At 39.6% G+C, this 20105-nt stretch overlaps 2 protein-coding genes across 4 annotated transcripts in view; one reads left to right on the top strand and one right to left on the bottom strand.

Moving 5' to 3' along the window:
- The window catches only part of LOC133442628 (parvalbumin-7-like), a 470342-nt gene that overhangs the window by 428782 nt on the left and 21455 nt on the right, over positions 1 to 20105 (top strand). The window lies entirely within an intron of this gene.
- Positions 1 to 20105, bottom strand: part of ncf4 (neutrophil cytosolic factor 4) — a 39406-nt gene that overhangs the window by 18929 nt on the left and 372 nt on the right. The window contains exons 2-6 of one of the 2 annotated variants that reach the window (XM_061720617.1): positions 18949 to 19033; positions 18654 to 18841; positions 11787 to 11857; positions 9868 to 9995; positions 7939 to 7990 (exon numbers count right to left, since the gene is read on the bottom strand). In XM_061720617.1, the coding sequence (XP_061576601.1) occupies positions 7939 to 7990; positions 9868 to 9995; positions 11787 to 11857; positions 18654 to 18841; positions 18949 to 19033 (524 nt within the window). The remainder of the gene's footprint in view (positions 1 to 7938; positions 7991 to 9867; positions 9996 to 11786; positions 11858 to 18653; positions 18842 to 18948; positions 19034 to 20105) is intronic. The other variant, XM_061720621.1, reaches the window with a different exon arrangement.

Raw genomic sequence — 20105 nt, 5'->3', positions numbered from 1 at the left:
AATGGGCCAACACACACCATGATTTCTGGCCTTAAAATTAAAAAGATTTTTACATTTTTTAGTCACTCTTACTTGCTACCAAAAATTGGCTTAACTGAAATTCTCAAAAGTACGGAAGCCATTTTCTCATTAGTGCAGCAACAAGCCAGAGGTAAATAGAGCAGCAGTGTTAATCCTGAGACATTTGTGCTATGTTTAAGAGTCTCCTCAAAGGCATTCATGTAATAAAGACCAGCAACACACATCAATAAATCAAGGTGATTCTGTCTATCGATTTCAAATATTTATTATAAGCTAGTATTTGATTTTGGAGTAAAATGAGTGTTCAGCACCAGACTGAATGTAGCTTAACAACCCTTCGGTTCAGAGAGTTACAGGAGCAATCACCCAGTACAATTAGTCTTGAACAGATCCATCTTAATGAGCTTGTTAAACCCTCAGCTCATTAGTCTGACAATAGGGAAGTGAAGATAAGAGTTCAATTTTTCTGCCCTCTTTCCAGAGATAAATTAAATGTTATCCATTCACTAACTTCTGTTAATATGGGTCCGGGTGGCAGGGGCAGCAACCTAAGCAGAGACCCCCCCTTTTCCACAGCTATTCCACACCATGGCATTCCTTGGCCAGTTGAGAAATGTGTGTGTGTGTATATTATATATATATATATATATATATATATATATATATATATATATATATATATATATAAATAAATAAATAAATAAATAATCTCTTTAGATTGTCCTAGGTATGGCTCAAGGTTTTCTCCCAGCTAGACGTGCCTCCCTATCCAGGAGGCTACCAGGAGTCCTAACTGGATTCCTTGGCCAGTCTCAATTGACTCTACTCCCCTGAGTCTCTCCTGGATGACAGAACTTGTGTGGATTCCCTTCACACTTGGCTGTGAACTGCTCCAGATAGAGCTTATGATCATGGCTTTAGGAAACCAACAGGACATCATCATCTGCAAAAAGCAGAGATGGAATCCTGAGACCACAAGAGAGACTGAGCTCCCTGCGCCTCTTGGCTACACTTACAAATTCCGTCCATAAAGGTTGTGAATGGAATCAATGAAAAAGGGCAGGCCTGACAGAGTGCACTCCTACTGTAAATTAAGCCAACTGAGTACCAGTATTGTGGAACAAACTCCTGATCCATTTTCATAAGGAATGGATGGGCCATAGCAGCAGACCCAATTGTCAATGCCGTCTCCAAGTCCACCAAACACATGTGGATTGGCTGGGCAAATTCCCATGACCCCTCCAGGACCCAGGACGGAACCGGTATTGTTCCTCCTGATTCGGATGTTTGACTTGAGGAACTCAAGTCCACCCTGAAATTTTTTTCCCATTTTGTGATATTTTTCTTTTCTAGTGGCTCTTTCCAGGAGGGTTTGAAGTGAAGTATCTCTGGTGAAATTATTTGTGTGCAACTGTCCATCTGTGCAGAGAACTTCCCATCCGGTCAGAATGTAATTAGCCACCAGTAAATCCCACCTTCTGCATAGACTTTAACCACATACTGTATGAGAAAAGGTTCAATTTAGAATTCAAAAGGCTCATTTTACATGACATCACTCGTCTCACTCGACAACTCGTCTACGATATTGCTTTATATATTTAATTATCGTTATCGTCACATGACCAGCATTTTCGTTGCATCTTGTCTCATTTTCCTCAGGTGATAAAGGTTCGTTAACGACAATGGCCGGGTTTCCCAGATCCAACCTCTCTTAAGGATTTAAGAGAAGTTCAAAGAAGGTTTGAACTAAGAGAGAACCCTAAGATACGGGTGTTTCCCAGATGACTTCTTAACACCGTCCTTTAGTTTCGCTCTTTCAGACGCTCTTTGGAGCAGCTGTCCGGTTCTGAAACCAAATGAATCGATGCCAGGCAAATCGATCACCGATCACTATCAGCGCATTTTCACACGCAGCACTGCTGCCTAACGCACTAATTCACTGCTGCCTGTGCGTTATAATAAAAAATTAAGATGATAAATATAATTCAATGACCCTTTTTCATCCAAACAGTGCGTTACTCCGTTATTTCTGGCTACAGTGAGGCTTTTTTTCCCCACACACGGAGACCGGGAGTAAACGGGGTGGGCGTGTGTGTGCGTTCAAAAACATGAGCCAAGAGAAGGCGAGTTTCGCAAATCGCAACGTGGAATTACAGCAAACCCTGGTTTTTCGCAGGGGTTATGTTCCAAAAAGAACCTGTGATAAGTGAAATTCTTTTTACAATTATAGAGGGCTTCAGATTGCAGAGATCATCCCCGCCTCGCACGTATTCCTCCTTTTCTGAATGATGCATCCCGACTCGCGCTGTATACAGCGCGAGTCGGCAGGTGGGTTTTTTCAAGAGAAGAAAATAGTTATGGGTCGTTGTCTTCGCTCTTTTCTCTTCTGGGCAAAAAGATTCTTTAATATAAACCGACACCATTGATTATATTTGAGACTGTAATGAACGATTCATCAAAGGATCCCGTTCTTTCAGCTGCTGCTTCCCTGTCATCACATAGGTGTGCTCGGGCTCGGGCGCGGCGCAGGAGGATCGGTGTCACGGCTGCCTGACAGCCCGGTCCGACACGTCCAGGGGACTGAAGTGCTGACGCACGAATGCGTTCATAAAAACAGTTCTGCTTCGCGCACGGCGACGCGGTTGATTTGCAGAGAGAACATGCTGTATAGCAGCCAAATTATCAAATAAATGATATTCATGATGATCGTTTTATTTGTGCGTAAAGCATAAAGCATATACAGGAACACACTTGTTATTCCTTATTTTTCTTTTTTTTTTTCCTTTGCTGTCACCAATAAATGCTAAACAATATAAATCTAAAGTATAAAATAGATCAAAATTTGTGCGGGGTGCATTGTTTTAATATCTCATTGCTTGGTGTGATATTGATTTGCCTGACGCGGCTGGATCTGTGAGTCTTTGTTCACTAAGATGGTTGTAAAGACTGGGTCAGCAGCATCTTTCATTTCCTTCTTAATGAAAGAGATACTTAAGCTAAGAGCAACTCTGGGAAACGCGATTTTCTTTCACAGGCTCCTTAAGAAGGTTTGAAAGAAGTCTTTCGCTGTTAAGAACTACTTAACTGATCTGGGAAACCCGGCCAATATTTAGTCAAAATTTTTGTTGATGAAAGCAACTTTACATGGAACTAATTAGGACAATTGGCAACATGTCAGTGACATGACTGGGTTTAAAAACCAAAGTCTGTTAAAAATATAGATGGGCAGAGGTCCACCAAACTGCAAAAACCCATCTACACATCATACAATCATGTCAGAATTACCAGTACATAAAAATATCTCTTCATCCACAGTACATAATGTCATCAAAAGATTCAAGACTCTGAAGAAACCTCTGTGTGGATGGGCCAAGGGTGGACATCAAGACTGGATGATTGCGATATAGGGTGCTTAGTGAAAGAAAAATATAACAAAGAGGACACAGGACTCTTGAGCAGCTTGAATCGTATATAAGACAGGAATGAGGCATTCCTCTGAATCCTCTCCCGAAACTCCTGCAACTAGTGTCCTCAATTTCCAGCTGAATATGGACGCTTGTTAAAAGGTGCTACATAACTGTAAACATTGCATTGTTCCAAAATGTCTGTCATCACAATCAAAACTACCTTTTCCTCGTCCATCTAAATTACCTTAAAACATACACACATGTGTTTTAGTGAAGTTCTAATCAGGTTATTTTGCAGACTTTTTCTTTGGTGAGTCCTTCCCATCTCTGGGTGGGTGTGCAATAATCAGCCCTTTTTCAATGCTGGAGTTGTTATCCAATAGCATCCAAATGTAACGGCCTTCTTCAGCTTTAACAGTTTAAAAACAAACACAAAAGCTTATGTAACATCTTTTGATGCCATCATCTGCCGTCATGTCCTTTATACTCGTTTTCAAGTGCAATCACTTGACTTTTGACTGGTTTGAAAGAAGTAAAAAGAAAAGCCAAGGCCTTAACATTACTACTGCTATAGCTTCTTCTGATCTTCTGCATCAAACCTTCTCTATGGTTATTTAATCAGTTATTTAACAGCCCACATCATTATAGACCAATGAAACTTCTACTGCACACTTTTAGTCTTAATATACTGTATGTATCCATCTTAGATCCTTGTGGGCAGTTGTGTCAATCTTCTTTTTGTATCTTGAACAAACTCTACACCTCTTATAAATCCTTTGTATGGTCTCTTCTAAATGAATCCTAATTTTTCATACCAGAAAAAAACACTCCTCCAGCATATGAATATTTAGAATGACGCTAACTAAGAGCAGCCCTTCTCAGTGGCCTTGTTTAAAGCTCATAGTAACAGAGCACAACAATAACTCATGATATTGTTTGATGCGAAGCATGAGCTCATCCTAAGTGGAGTGGAAAGTGTCATAGCGTGACACACTGGTGCTTGTAACCAGCTCAGCAGTGGCAAATGCCTGTTTCTCCTCTTATCCATATATATAATAAGCTTCACAGCCATTGATCACTGTTCGGATGGAATTTAATAGCCTGTTTCCTTTGCTTAAAAACACACACAGCAGGACATGCACGGACACACAGAGGAGGGCTCACTTTTCCAAAGAGAAAACGAAAGAGCTAAAATAACTGTTGAGTAGGCTGGCAATTTCATGAGTGGTGTACACCAGTGTTTTACTTCTGTGTGGGAGAGAGGGGATGAAGACAGAGAGGAGGGAGTTTAGCAATAAAAGACCACTGAAGTGTGCAGAAAGGGAAAAAAGCAGTGTGAGTGTGAGTGTGTGTGTGTGTGTGTGTGTGTGTGTGTGTGTGTGTGTGTGTGTGTGTGTGTGTGTGTGTGTGTGTGTGTGAGTGTGTGTGTGTGTGTGTGTGTGTGTGTGTGTGTGTGTGCATGTGCATTAAAGCCTCACCTTTTTCATGTAGAACAAGGTTATGGAAGTTAAATGCTTTTGTGAGTGTGTAAAGCACAGATAGTTCGAGGGCTGAAAAACACTTCACCTGCAGACACGTCCTCATAATGGAGGCTGTATACAGTAGAGACAAGCCTCTTATACAAATGGGCAAATGTGTATCAGCCACACACATGGACATTCAAAATAAGCTAATGTTCCATTTAAAGATCCCAAGAAAAATACCTTTATACCAATCTAAACGTCCATGTCTTTTCATGTCAAAGAAAACAAGGGAGGGGTCCATGGTATACTCAAACAAAGACAGAAGCTGGGACAGTTTGGGCTTCCAGGAGCTGCAGTTGGATACTATCATTTAGAAGTGGACTTCAAGATGAGTCAAACGAGTTTGAGAGCATGCTAAGAAGAAAACCACAGAAGCTGATAAAGCTAGAGGGGTGTGAAGTGAGGCTCCAGGGGAACATTTTAGTCTGAAGGCAGAGTGTCTATCACTTTGGGAACATGTAAAGTTCAAGTTTGTTTCTACACCAGAGCTTTGCTCTTTATGTCAACTCATATTGCACAGCTCGAGAAAGCGAGATAACAGAATCAGCTTCTATTCCATTGGTTTTGTGCTTTGTCAGGTTATCTGCAAATGAACATGTTCAGGTGTCGTCACAAGTTCTCAAGTTCAGTAAAAGACGCAGGGGACAGCAGAGGGACTCGTGTCTTTGGGCGGCTCTCAGCTCTGCCCCGAGAAACACGAAGAACAGAACAAAGTGCAGCGTCCACTGCATCCTATCTGAAAGGCTCCCCATCTATGAGCCGATCCTTGTTAAAATTGAGTGTGAACGTGGCGAAGTGTGAAAATTATATATCTACATCAAAATAATGATAAAAAGTGAGATTTGTGAGATTATTTTTAAACAACCATCACAAGTTACACCTTAAGACTTTTTCAGACAAGATGATTTGCCCGATTCTGTTGAAACCGTCAGGATTGTAGGTGGGCAAGTCAGAAGGTTGTCAGCAGGAATCAACCTTTGATTGTGTGTGAATAACTCAAAGACGCTACCGACACATTGGTGATAACCAACAGCTGCTAAACAAATCGAATGCATTTAGCTGTTAGCTGGAAAAAACTATATTTAGGCTACAATCAATGAAAGAACCAAGGAACTAGGTGAGGTCACTGAGGAAGGGAATCCTAAAGTTCAAGTCCACTGAGCAAGACAGAGATCATGTTTAAATTTTAGCATACCACAATACAGCAGGCGGCTGTCATTACGAATGGTTTTTACCCTTAAAGGAGCTTGAGGCTCCTTTTAAGAAATGAGACTCTCTAGCGCCACCCTTCACCACGACGGCCGTTGGGGGTACTGCAGCCAACAGTGAAGTCGGCACAGGAGAATGGGGGGAACGTGCATGCAGCGTCATGTGACGTCACATCCGCCACCCAGCGCGGGAAATTCGGGACCGAATTGCAGCACATTTTGCAGCACACAGTCTGTTCAAGGCAACGGAGAGATACACTAGAGGGCTCATTCTTTTGGGTTTGGAACGCTTCATCTGACATTATTACTAGAAAACTTAAAATGTATACGGATTTTTTTCATAAATCTTGCCACAATCCGGCCTCAAGCTCCTTTAAGTTTATGCTTAATTTCGCATATGCGTTTGTTCATAAAATGTGGTTTTAGAGATCAGCTAAGTTGCTGGCAAATTCTGTTGTATGTGACCCTCTGTCAGTCAATCATGTAATACGAACAACCAAATGACTCCAAGGCTCCCAATTACCTTCATGCTGTGAGGCAACAGTGCCAACCCCTAAGCCACCGTGCTGCCTAGCCTGAGCTAGTCTGACCAAATCTCTATTCACACCGTAGCTCTAAACTTAGCTCTAACCCTTTCTAGTTCCAGAGAAATGACCTTGAGCCTCATGAGGACGGGGCCTCTTCCCTAAAAGAAGATACCAAAAAAAAGAACACACTCAGAGAGAGAGAAAAACACAAATTATTATAAAATAATGCCTTCAGGACCCATGACCCCAAACTGGATGACATGAATATTAACAAAATGTATGGCTGTTAGGATAAATATTGTATACTCGGTAGAGATTTGTAATAATAACTTTAGTCATGAGAGTTAAAAGGGTGAGTTAATGTTCAAGGTCAGAGTGTTCTTTTTTTTTTCTTTTTTTTTTTTTAATAATGCACATAAAGGTTAAGGTGAGAGTTGCATCAATAAGGCCTCTCACAATTCTGGAAGGATAAATTAAATGTGATGACTGTACAAACCCCAAAAGCCATGCTTTGCCTCCATGGAGAGTTTGTTGGAGTATCACCATTTAATAGTTGAATCTAACCGTGTTCTTTTCCAGCACACTGTGGAACCTGGTCAACCTCACAAACACTTATAGCATTCAGATAAACAACCCCAACAGTGTTTGTCTTTCCTTTTTTGTCCATCAATAAGAAGGAGGGTGTGAATAGAATAACAACGACAAGATCGGGTGGACAAGGGGACAGAGTAGAGAGGGATGAGACATGGTTACAGCCTTGTTAAGAGATGGAGAGAGTGGAAAAGGACGTAATTTAGGGGATGTTTAAGGCAAGGGGCAGGGAAGGGAGGAGCATGGTGAGAGAGGGGTATGAAAGGAGGAAGAGTGATATCAAAGGAGAATTGGGTACATACATTTAAAATGTAAGTGAAGCAATGACAGTATTTATGAGGTCAAGAGAAAAGAAACATGAGTAAAAGTGCAGCACAAGACAGAACACGTATTCAGAAATAGTATTAATCAATATACTTGTGTATACGGTTGCTTCACTGTGTGCATTTGTATAATTTGTGATTAATTTGTATTGTGGATGTCTGCATGTGTGCATGTCATGAAATGCAGCCACGCTAAGCGTGCTGCTGACAGGATCATAAGGTATTTCTCAGGGTGATTTGATGCATTCTGCGTGGTTGTTTAACTAAAAGGTTGTTACTCCGTGGGTGGCCATGGCAATCGTAACCAAAGCAACAACAAAATATGTAACTAAAAGTACCTCAGCCCTGGGGGAGGAGAAGACTTCCATCTTTGGTGGTTTGACTGTTTTCCTAGAAGACAAAGAGGAACAGTGTTAAGTAATCTAATTACACATTGCTTGCAATTTGGACTAGCAAGAAAATATGCTTCATGAAGACACGTAATTCCAACAACTGAGACTCCTTGAAGTCTGACAATTCCAAGGTTACCGATGCCTTGACTTTGCAGTGTGGTTCAGAGTGAAAGTTTGAGTCACATTTCTGCTTGCATGTCTCCAAACTCGCACTTTAAATGTGTATTTGGACCAAAGCCAAGAAGAACAAAAATGTATCATTTTCACACCTTTCGTAAGAAAAGCACACATCAGCAGTGTTAAAAAGCACACGTCTACTGAAATACTACATGCAATCAATCTTAGTTTTCTAGTGTATACACACATACATTATGTAAAAAAAAATAAATAAAAATACTCACTCACCACCTTACTCACTATACCAGGTGTATCTAATAAAGTGACTGGGTGGAGTAAAAATAGTTAGATGCAGAATATAGAATTTTTAACAGCAGAAAATATTTTATTTTATATTCAAATATTAGTTTCGATATAATTCGAAGGAATATTTGCTTACTTTAATAAAGTCTTTTCAAGCTCGTGCTGTCTCCTGTCCCTATCAGCAAAAAAACTGCTAGATTCCCGTCCCCGCCGTCTAAGCGAACTTCACTAAGTACGCAAGTAAGGGACTCAAGAATATAATCACGGAAGAGACAATGAGAGACTGACGGAGCGAGAGACCAAACAAGAGAAAACCTTCGACAGCACTATAAAAGCGACAGATCCTCCACACCTGTAGGGGGAGCGACTGAGCCTGCTGCTTGAAGCAGTGTTCATGACATTCAGAAAATCACATGTGGCAATACACAAAAGAGGAAATGCTGGTTCCTGAAAACATTTTAATACAAAATTGAATTATGTTACGTCTATACGAGGTGTTGGAAGATCAGGGGAACTTGTGAGACCCTTACATAATGTCCTGTTGAGAGAGTCCTCATTTACCACATCTCCTGCTGTAACCACACCAGATGAAAACTGGGCCAATCAGAACGTTGAATAACCACTCTGAATCGGGAAGTGGACTGTAAAAAGGGTAATGAGGCTCTATGGATACTTCCCATAGAGCCTTAAAGTTGTGTAGCTGCTCTGAAGGGACTGCTGTGCACTTAGGTCCTGTTTTTACCAGAGTAATCCTCTGTTGTAGATCTTGTGTTTCTCTGTCATGCATCTTAAAACTGCAGTAAACAGCTGCTTCATTCATCTACTATATTTAAGGTTTATTTGAAATTTTTCATATGTCAACGGTTTTGACATTTTTTTTTTAATAGGTGTTGATAATTAACAATACTCTTTTTTGAATGAATCCTAAAATAGATATTCCTGTAATTTACATGTGTATTATGATACAAAAGCAACATATACTGTACACATAATTAGGCATATTACAAGCTGTTGCTTCTACTGATAAAAACTGAGGTAGTTCAAGCACAGCACTGAAGTTGTGCTCGTATTTTCTGGAATCTTCTGCATCATCCAAGCATAACAGTGATTCATTCATCAGCTGTTAGCTGACCAGGTGATTCCCACACATCCAATTATTTTCATGCATTTTCTCATGCAGGCCATCGTAACCTGATACTTCCAGCTGATCGTTCATCTTATATCTAACACCAGCAGAGTTTTTCTTCAGCTGCCGTATTCCCCCACCCAACCTCAACTTAATGTTCTGGGAATGTTTTTTTTTTTTTTTTGAGCAAAGCTTTTTCTACAATTTAGCAAACATTTAACTGCATAACAGTCTATTACCAAAGGTCAATTCACTGATTTAAATACTGTCAAACAGAACCAAGAAAGACCTGCATATATTTAACATGACTGTTTAGTTGTGGGGCTTACACTTTGCGGGTAGGAGGGCGGAGACGCCTGAGGGCTCGTGGTTGATGTTGACTGTCCTGATCAGTCTGGTAGAAAAACATCCTGAGCGTCTCATCATGCAACAACCATGTTGGCAGAGCCAGCAACCTCTGAGAGGAGAAATAAGGTGAATGAGGCAAAAGTTATGGAAGGATACTGTGTAACACAGGGCTATTCAATTGGCGGCCCGCGGGCCACATGCGGCCCGCCAGGAGCTTTTATGTGGCCCCTGGTCATATTTCAAAAAAGGGGGTGTTTGTTGAAATTTTTTTTTTTTTTTTTATAATAGTGATGCACCGAAGGTTCGGCCGAAAATAGCAAAAAAAAACACTTTCGGTGTTCGGTGGAATAAGTGGGGAAAAAACAAAACAGTTAATAACAGCCTACAGATACAGGCAGATATGCCTGGAATGCGTTCACACAAGGTGCGATTTTTATTTGTAATGTGTGCAGAGAATGCATATCGCATTTAAGTTTAAGATGCTTGGTAGCCTTTTTTTAGTTGGTTAACGATGCATAGTGTTTGTACATGTTAATCTCTGTTGGAGATGTTTTTTACTTCGGATTTTTTGCCAGTGTTGCACAGTGTTAATGTTTGTCACATTATTATTAACCTCCGTTGTATAGAGGACTTGTTTACATCATTAGGCTTCTAGGATTGGCCTGAAATTTTTTTCATTTGAATAAGTTAGGACTTTGCATTTCAGATGGAACTTCTAAGCCTCCTATAATTCGTGATTGTTTTGTTTTGCTGATATAATGCACAGATGTTTCATTAATAAAGGAGCTTATGGTTAATATTTTGGTTGCTTATTTATAACATCAAACTGGCTACTATGGACTGAAATGCTTGTGCTTAATATAATATTCAAATAAGGAAATCTTGGTGGAAAGTGGTGCTTTGTCATTATGGCGTGTTTTATTAAAAGTAGGTCAATATCAATTTCATTAAGTTTGCACAATGCATGGTTTCAAAATGAACTTGCATTCAAAATAATATTTCTTTATCTGAATATTATATTTAACATTCACAATTACTAAATCTGGAGACAATTAATACATAATTCATATGTAAACTAGATATATTCAAATGTATAATACAAATGTATTATATTTACATAAGTCTTCGTCTTTGAGTGCAAAATACATTTTGAAAACCCCCACATTTTCAAATTGTGCGGCCCTCTCCATACAGTCCTTTTGCAGATGTGGCCCCCGGCTGAATCTAATTGAATACCCCTGGTGTAACAGGTCGTGATGCAATACTTAGACGGGTGTTTGCAGTAAAAGACAGGAAAAAGAGGTATAGAAGCAGGAATGATGTGAAAAATGAGGGAAATCAGAGTGGATGATTCAAGGTGTCAGCCGAGATAAAACAAGTGTAGAAGCTACGGTAGACTGAATGACGAGAAGGATAAATGCATGAGAGTCGAGGCAGACTTGTGGAAAGACTGGATTCAACAGAGAGGAGAAAAAGCCAAAAATGGTACAAGAGCAAAGGCGATAGTGTGTGGCAAAGTGAGAGCAATGTAGGTTGCTTGAAAAAAAAAAGTGTAAAGCAGTAAAGAGAAGAGAGTGAGTGGGAGAAATAGAACCTGCTCATGTTTTTAGCGATGGAGCAACAGTGAAACATGTCAAAAGTCCCACAACTCGAGTCAGTCAGACATGATGTGGGCACAGGGCAGAGCAAAGAGAGAGGAGCAGCAACGCCTACATGTTGAGCTCCAACTCCAAACTACTGCTGAAATATCCGAGTCGGTGCTTATCCACCTACAGCATCGTTCAACCCACTAAGATGTAGGCTACTGTACGCTGCTAAAGATTGTAAGCATGCCAACAACTCTTTCCTTTGTACTCAAGGAAAAAAAAATTGCACTCTGCATGAAATTAAATGTGATTACCTTCATGTACGTGTTGAGTTCAGGAATTCTGCTCTCTGCAATCTCCTGTTTGTTTCCAATGTAGATTTTTCCTGATTGCACAATTAAAGTTGCACATAAAAAACAAAGAATTAATCATTTTTTAGAGTAGGTTAAAAGTGTAAATAAATGCACACAAAATAGAACAAAAAGGCCAGCGTACATTCACTTAGACTGTAAAGGTTTAAACCCCTTAACCTCCTAATACCTGGTGCAATTTTTTTTTCTTGTTGCTTGGGCTGCAGATAAGAAACTAAAAATCATTATATGGACAACACAATGTGTAAAGGTAATTTAAAGCTCATTTGGAATAATAGTAGGAGAAAGTGTGTTTAAAGAAGATTTTGTTTCTCTCATATAAAAAGGGTAACTGAGTTTAACGGGTAGATTTAAAACAAAAAAAAAAAATCACTCTCTTTGTCCGTGCACGTGCCTGGGTGTCTGAGTGAAGTAACTAGCAACTCAAAAACCACAACTCTGTGAATTTTGCCTGCAATCATTTAGGTCTTTACATATGTGATCCATTGAGCTGTTTTCAGGATTCAGTATTTATTTCCACCTGTGATCTCTGCTCACAACTTCAAAGCATGCTGTGTTCATTGCAGCTTGGCTATAGGAAGTCTGAACACTGTTGCACACTTTTTATTTTTTCGCTTTGCTATTACCGTATTGGACAGAGTGAGTTTCAGTAAGTCCCAAAGGTAGCAACGGCTCTGTAGATGTTTATTACAATCTCATTTTGCCCCCTGCCTGTTCAGGCATTCAATAATTTTTGTAAGTGAGAACCTCATCTATTGCAAAACTAAACAAAAAAGTACAAAATCGAATTATTTATTCTGAAAATTGCAAAATGCTAGCCATAATTAAAAAAAATATAACCCTTCATTTCTTATATAGCACAAAGTTCAGTTAAAAATGTTTGAGGCACAGAAAAGACCACTATGACACTAAATCAAGCCCTGGCAATTCATCCATGGTCATCTAATTCACTGTTACGTCACATTTAGCAGTCTTAATGACCCTCAACCACAATATTCTCCCTTCTCTTGGTCTCACTCATCTCATTCACTCTGGTGCACAACAGCTCATTCAGTCACACTAATTCACTCGTTTAATGAGTGATGAATCCCTCACTCGTCTGTTCACCTCACATCCCCCAGCCTTGTTGAGCTAAACGCTCCCTGGATGTGTTGTAATATCTGTCATCCAAGATCATTCTGAAAAGAGAAGAAACCCATAATGACTCTGGCAAAGTGATACTTTGATGTGTTTCTTCTCTATTTGTAAGAACGGTTTCATTTTGACCAGACAGACCTCAAAACGTCTCCCATTATACTTTTCTCTGCCCACATAGTCACCACCCATCCTCCCCGTCTCCCGCCACTCTTCCCCTGTCTACCTTATTCCCTCTCCATCCTGATGAAATCTAGCACTCCAATTAAAGCAGTGCACTCCGTAGTGGCAGATGCTAAATCGGAGATTTTTGAAAAGTAGAACTTTCCAAATATAGCGAACGACATTATAGCCTTAAGGTGTAAGAACAATGGATTTAAATTTCCACAATAAAGGCTCACTTTCTTGAGTGGGTTATGTCAAAGAACAAATCAAACGAGTTAATGGGCTTAAAATAAATATCTTTGTTGTAATGTAGTATTTTAAAGTAACAATCCATATGGGGCAGTACGGTGGCTTAGTGGTTAGCACTGTTGCCTCACAGCAAGAAGGTCCCCGGTTTGACTCCCAGGCCCGGCAGGGTCTTTCTGTGTGGAGTTTGCATGCCGTGCTTGCGTGGGTTCCCTCCGGGTGCTCTTTTTCTATTTCTGTGATATTTTGCATGGCCTTTAATGCTGATGAATCCAAGCAGCTTTGGTGAAAGTGTGGGTTGAAACATCAATGATCTGCAGAATCTTGACAGGATCAATTGGATTTACTGTGGTTACTCTCTGACTTTTATCTAGAGACACGAACAGGGTTAACTCTTTGGTTAGTTGGGTTTGATTCAGGTGGTCATAGACCCCCAAACGTGACCTTTTTATTGTTTGAATAGTGAATGCTGATGTAGCTGTGCCTAAACAGATGCCATTTAATGTAGCTATAGTCTAAGAATTCAAAATGTATTGATATTTTGGACTTTCAATTTGTAAATAAGATAAACAAGAATTGTATAAAAAAAAAAAACAATCTGAATGTGGTTTATGATTAATCTGGAATGATCAAAGCTCACTGCAAGTTGATGTTTAAGATATACGTAATGTAATCTACACGCACACTCAAACACACACATTCACACAAACCTTGCTCAGTCTCATCTCTCCCAAATCAATGGTCCGTGCTACCGAACCAGAGCCTTCAGGCTTTTATTGGTGCAGATGTCGGTTTCCAGCCTCCAATAATCAATACAGATGCTGCTGCCCGCTCTCTGACGGACAGACTTATGGGAAAACAACAAGCTGAATAAACCCAAGGTGATGAGGACAAACAGTCACCCAGCAGCATGGCCATCGACTGAAGCCTGGATATGCATGATTATGAGCATTTGTCTGGGAAGTACATGCTTATAGTCTGCATTTCTTTAATCAGAGGTGCTATAAAAAAAACTAATAAAGTAATCGTTTTGGGGGAAACTACATTATTTAGACTTGTGCATTGCAGATCTCTATATGTTCTGCCTGAAAATGTACTATTACGTGGTTATTTCATTACTGCACCAGCTGATATTTTTACATCTAAAGCTTTTGTGTGATTGTCCAGTACAGGCATCTTTTCGTAGAGCTATATCTTCTTTAATGCAGCTCCTTGTCAAATACTTCTTTTCTGGATCTTAATTATTACACCTATAAATATGTACTCGTGATTGGACTCATATTTCTGAAGCTACAGTTCAGTTTTTAATCATTTTACTTAATACCACAATGATGTTCCCAACAGCTACAATACCAAATCAGAAAAGGTTAAGATGGTCTTAAAACTGAAAATGCACCCGTTTAAAACTGCTTTTATTTATCCATTTCCTTTTACCTCCTTCTGCGACTAAATTATCCGACAGCACCTTTTTTTAGAATGTGTTGTAGATGTGAAATGCAGGAATGAAGTCAACCCATATGCAAGAATCACTCCCTTTTTTTCTTATGCATTTTCCATGTTGCCTCCCCCTTTTTGGTAACTTAAGAATTGTAGTAGATACAACATACTGCGACTCAACGACTGAAGTATCGTTAGAAAGAGAGCAATCCCCATGTGACAGGAGCATGAAGTCACCATGTTATTTATTTTCATGTGAATCAAACTTGTCATCTTGTTAACTTGTGCAGGAGTGGTATAATGGAAATAAATATTTGTAGTAAAACTTTCCAAGCAGTAAAATGCTGTAAGGTCTGAAGTTCAAATAACGCCTCGATTCTATAGCCACTTATCAATAACCTTTTGTTGTTCAAGTCAAGGTCTGTTATGAATCATGCAGGGAAAAAGTGCAGGCAGTTTTGTAGCGGCCAGTGGCAGACCTGTACTGTGTGTGTACGGGGTTGGTTTTGATTCTCGCTGCTACATTAGTTTAGAGCCTTTATACACACACCACTTCCAAGGTGAGACATTTTTACCAATATTCTACCTGTGTGTGTGTGTGTGTGTGTGTGTGTGTGTGTGTGTGTGTGTGTGTGTGTGTGTGTGTGTGTGTGTGTGTGTGTGTGTGTGTGTGTGTGTGTGTCCAACCACAAGGTGGAACAAAAATACATTTTTGTTGTGCCACTATAAAGACATTGGGTGTTGGTTAAAATAGCAAAACAAAGGGGAGACGAGCGCTACGCATAAAGCCAGTGTCTTGAAACATTCTCACCAACGATGTTCCTGTGATTCTGTGATGCAGGCATGCTGCGTTTGCCCCGTCAGAGGTCCGAAAGCAGAAGAGCAGCTTCACAACAACAGCTTTTTTTTGCGCCAATATAACACGACCGCTGTGTGTAAAGGGCTAATTACTAAAGAAAATGGTGTTTAGATCTCCAGATCCTTCTGCTCCCTTTGCTGCCATTACATATCTGGCAAGGTGCATGATGGCAACAGATACAAGCGCCCACTTGGGAAAAGATAAAAAAATCCCCCTCTTCTTTCACTTCCAGCAAGTCTCTGTATTTCCCTGTGGCATTCATCTGTCCCCATCTGCTCTTCCCTGATGACTTTCATGTCAAGCTACTTACTGATATTCATTTAAAAGCTAACCTTAGGTTATACTTTTCTGTGGCGCTGGGAGACCAGGTTTGAGCGGTAATGCTGACTTTCTGACATTTATCCACGAACACAGAAATTGGGCTTCAGGTGATTTAAGGTAAGGCTGCTGTTTCAAAAGATGTGTGAGAAGAGAGGTAAAGTTAGTGGGTTTAATGGTCTAAAAGTGTTAAGTCAATTTTATTCAACTAAATGAGAGCAGTCTTATTCTTCAGGTGACATATATCTCACTGGAGAATCAGGGCTATAATCCAGTACCTTGAGTGCTCAAGCTCAACATTTTAATGCAGCAGCTTGCATTAAAAAATAAACCATCGCTTTACTCTTCTGGCTTACATAGAAACTGCATAGCACCAAGTTCAATCCAAACTTGGGCTAAATTGTAATCAAATCTGTAAGGCCACTGAAATAATTATTTGTTGCAATATCCTTCTTGATTTCTTCTGCAGCTACTGTGTTTTAAAATGTATGAAGCAAATCTGTTCATGCCCCTGTCCAATCTACATATACAGACACAAAAGTGAAGCTATGATGAATGTGCAGTAGATGTGTGCTTTTAAAACCATGCTCAGATGAGGTTTCATATCTCCTGACTACAATTAAGAAATTCAGCCAACTGTAGCCTAGTCTGTTCCTTCTCATTTGCATGATGTCGGGCAAAATGTATGCATCTGAAGGTGAAGGTTACAGAGTGACAAGGCAGAACTGATGCAGTAAAGTACAGTTTGCACTGCATTCTGACAGCAGCAGAGCCCTGACACAGCAAAAAAATCTCCATCAGCACAGTAAAAGCAATCACAGTTTCCCTCCTGATTATCCTCTGAATGAAAAATAACAAAATAAATATCATCATTAAAGTAGGACATCCTAAATATTATTTCTATTGCTGGAAATGTGTCTTTATACTGCAGAACTTGGTGTTAGCCAGGGGATGTTGCGGGGGTGGGTGAGTAAGAACATCATGATGACACAGGCACTATGGCATGTTGTGGAAGTTTTGCACGGTGAGTACAGAACCGCAAAGAAATCAACTTCTGCAAGTTGTAAAATTAAAGTAACTCAAAAAAGGAAGAAACCCCATGAAGTTTAGGAAAACAATCCAAAACTTAAGATCATCATCACCCTGATGAACATACTCAATGTTATGAAGCCAACTATGGCCAAGAGGCCGAAAGCAAAAGGTAGAATAGGACACAGCCAGTAACCTCTGTTTTAAGCTTTTGTTGACCGAGTTCTTACAGTATATTCAGTCATAGTACTAAGAAAGAAAATAAACTGCAAGAATCAGCATCAGCAGATCAAACCGTTAACAAAAACAGAATTGGCAATCAGTGCATCCCTACTGTCATTACAGACACTGAAGCTGACAAACATCAACACTTAATGGACTACTGTTGAATAAAAATCTAAGCTTGGTCATCACATAAGTACAGAGGATGTGGTTAAATGACCACAACGTTACATATGTACATATAGCAACTATTTTGGTTTTTGGGTCACAGTTTCTGTCTGAATGTCAGAATACCTACATCTTGTAGTGCAGGTCTTGTCATGGTAAATTGATCATGTTCACATTTTGAATCACAAGTGTAAGATATACTAATCACTAAATAACAACAAAAATGTACTTCCAAATGATAATTCCAATATAAAGAATTAAGTATAGCTGTCAAATGTCACAGCAGAGACTGTGCTGCACTAACTAAATCTGCACAACTAAAATATGAAACAGAATTCCTACTATTATTTAAAATCTTACCGACCACAACACCTGACATAATATTGAAGATAAACCAAACAGCGTTTTCCTGAAGGAAAAAAATAACTACATATATCCCCCTTCTAATAAACATTCAAGCTGTGAACTGAAATACGTACAAAGTGGTTGCACAATGTGACAAACGTTCAAATTACACTTGTTCACAATTGTAATTTGAATCTTTGCCACATTGTGCCAGCAACTATCCATGCTGCTGTTTCACTGGCACCCTCCAATAGTCAATAGTCCAACTTTATGGCTGAAGTCAGCACGGAAATAAGAAAAGTTGCTCTGACCACCAGGGCCTGCCTCCATTGAGCAAATCTTCAAATCTAGCTGTCCGACGTTAAAACTGTTATGCACATTCACCATACAGTACGATACAAGTCCTAGACCTATCAACAAAATTGATTTCTGAACAGACTCTTGGAACAGAACCTGTTGGCAGCTAATGGGCCTGCTATTGCATTGATAGTTGCATACAGCACAGAGAAAAACACATTTGGCAAAAATGTAAAAATATGCAATGCATGTTGACAATAATGATAACATCACATAATTCAAACTGGTTTAAAAGTGTTTACAAAATCAAGTTACACTCCTATCAGGGATTTCAGGGAAACGTATTCAATGTCTATGCTGTATTTGTTTGTCGGATAAGTAAATTGACAAAATTAAATATTAGTGGTTGATGCTGTTGACATAAAAGGAGTTAAAGTTTGTTTAAGCTTAAAATCCTGATCCCAGGATACAATACATTTTCAGCTGAACCAAGCTAAGCTGTCTGACAAACATGTATTTGAACAATGTGAAATACGACTCCGTGTTAAATTCCATGTCTGCATGCCACTGCGGTTATCTATCTCACTCACCTGGAAGGGAAGGCAGGACGCAGGTGTTGGGAGAGACTTTCTCTGGGTTTTCAGGAGAGTATTTGGCCTGGAGTACTTGGTGGAGGCTGAGGAATTCCCTGTACCGCCTGTAGATCAGGTACTTACTCCCTCCTTTAGTCTTCACCTCAATCACAAACCTCTGCAAGAGGAGCACAGACCGCACAGCTCTGAAATGTTACAGACATATTCTGAAGAGACTGCATGGTATGGTGACGTGCACTAATTGCATAGAGCTGGGCTCGATTGAAAGTTGGAGGTAGTTGGTGTTGCTTACAAAGTAATCAATGAAGCCTTTCTTCTCCTCAATGTCAGCAATGGTGGCGCTGATGGGGATGTCGGGAGGGAGCTGATCAAAATCACTTGGAAACACAGAAACACGTTTTTAATAGGCTACAGCTTATCTATATTTTCACATCAACTAATTCAATATAAATAGCCTATATAATAAAAAAAATTCAAATAGTTCAATGTGACTCGTGATTATATTGTTTGTACGCAGTGGTGGACAGTAACAGATACATTTACTTGAGTACTGTACTTAAGTACATATCCAGAGGATTTGTACTTTACTTGAGTATTGGATTTCTTTGGTACTTATTACTCTTACTTGAATACATTTCCAAGACAAATATTTTTACTTTTACTCGAGTAAATTTCTAGGAAGGCTGAAAAGTACTCGTTACTTTCAGGTCTGCTCTTTTTTCTTCTTCCCTAAAATCCTATTGGACACAAGCTGTTTTTGTCAAAGGAGGAGACCTATCACAGTGCACGCTCTCCACTGGGATGTACGTAAAGCGGAAATACGTCAAGCCTCCTCAAAACGATACCGCCAAAGTAGCCTGCGTTTGGCAAGACAGAGCCGCAACAAGTCAAGACATAGCCCATAGCCTTTTGTAAAGCAGTGGTCTTTGAGGGGGATTCAGACTTAGTTGGATGGTGCAGGTTCATTTGGTTTCAGTTCATGATTGTTAATAAACTCTGCATCATCTGCTGTCCTCTTATGATCCCATTCATTTGATTTGTTTTGGGTGTTTCTGCAGGTTTTATATAACATTGTGGTTCTGAAAGCAGCACATCAGTGCAGCTGGTTTCAAAGAGTTAATTCTCAGAAACAAGAGTTAAAAGATCCTTAAATTAATTTAGAAAAAATATAGTAATTTACTGATGTGGAAAATAAGAAATTTACTCTTACTCTTACTTTTACTTAAAGTACATTTAAAAGCATTTACTTTTGGATACTCAAGTACCTTTAAAAGCAAGTACTTTTCTACTCTTACTCGAGTAATATTGAGCTACTTTTACTTGTAACGGAGTAAATTTTGACCAGTAGTATTTGTACTCTTACTCAAGTACTGGGGTCGAGTACTCTGTCCACCTCTGTTTGTACGTTGGTTTGATGGAAATGTAAACTGCTTAAGAGTAAACAGAAAA

Source organism: Cololabis saira, chromosome 1, assembly GCF_033807715.1.
Source record: "Cololabis saira isolate AMF1-May2022 chromosome 1, fColSai1.1, whole genome shotgun sequence".
NCBI classification, from domain to species: domain Eukaryota; kingdom Metazoa; phylum Chordata; class Actinopteri; order Beloniformes; family Belonidae; genus Cololabis; species Cololabis saira.
The sequence above is the reverse complement of the archived record's forward strand: the minus strand, read 5'-3'. Positions and strand labels throughout refer to the sequence as shown.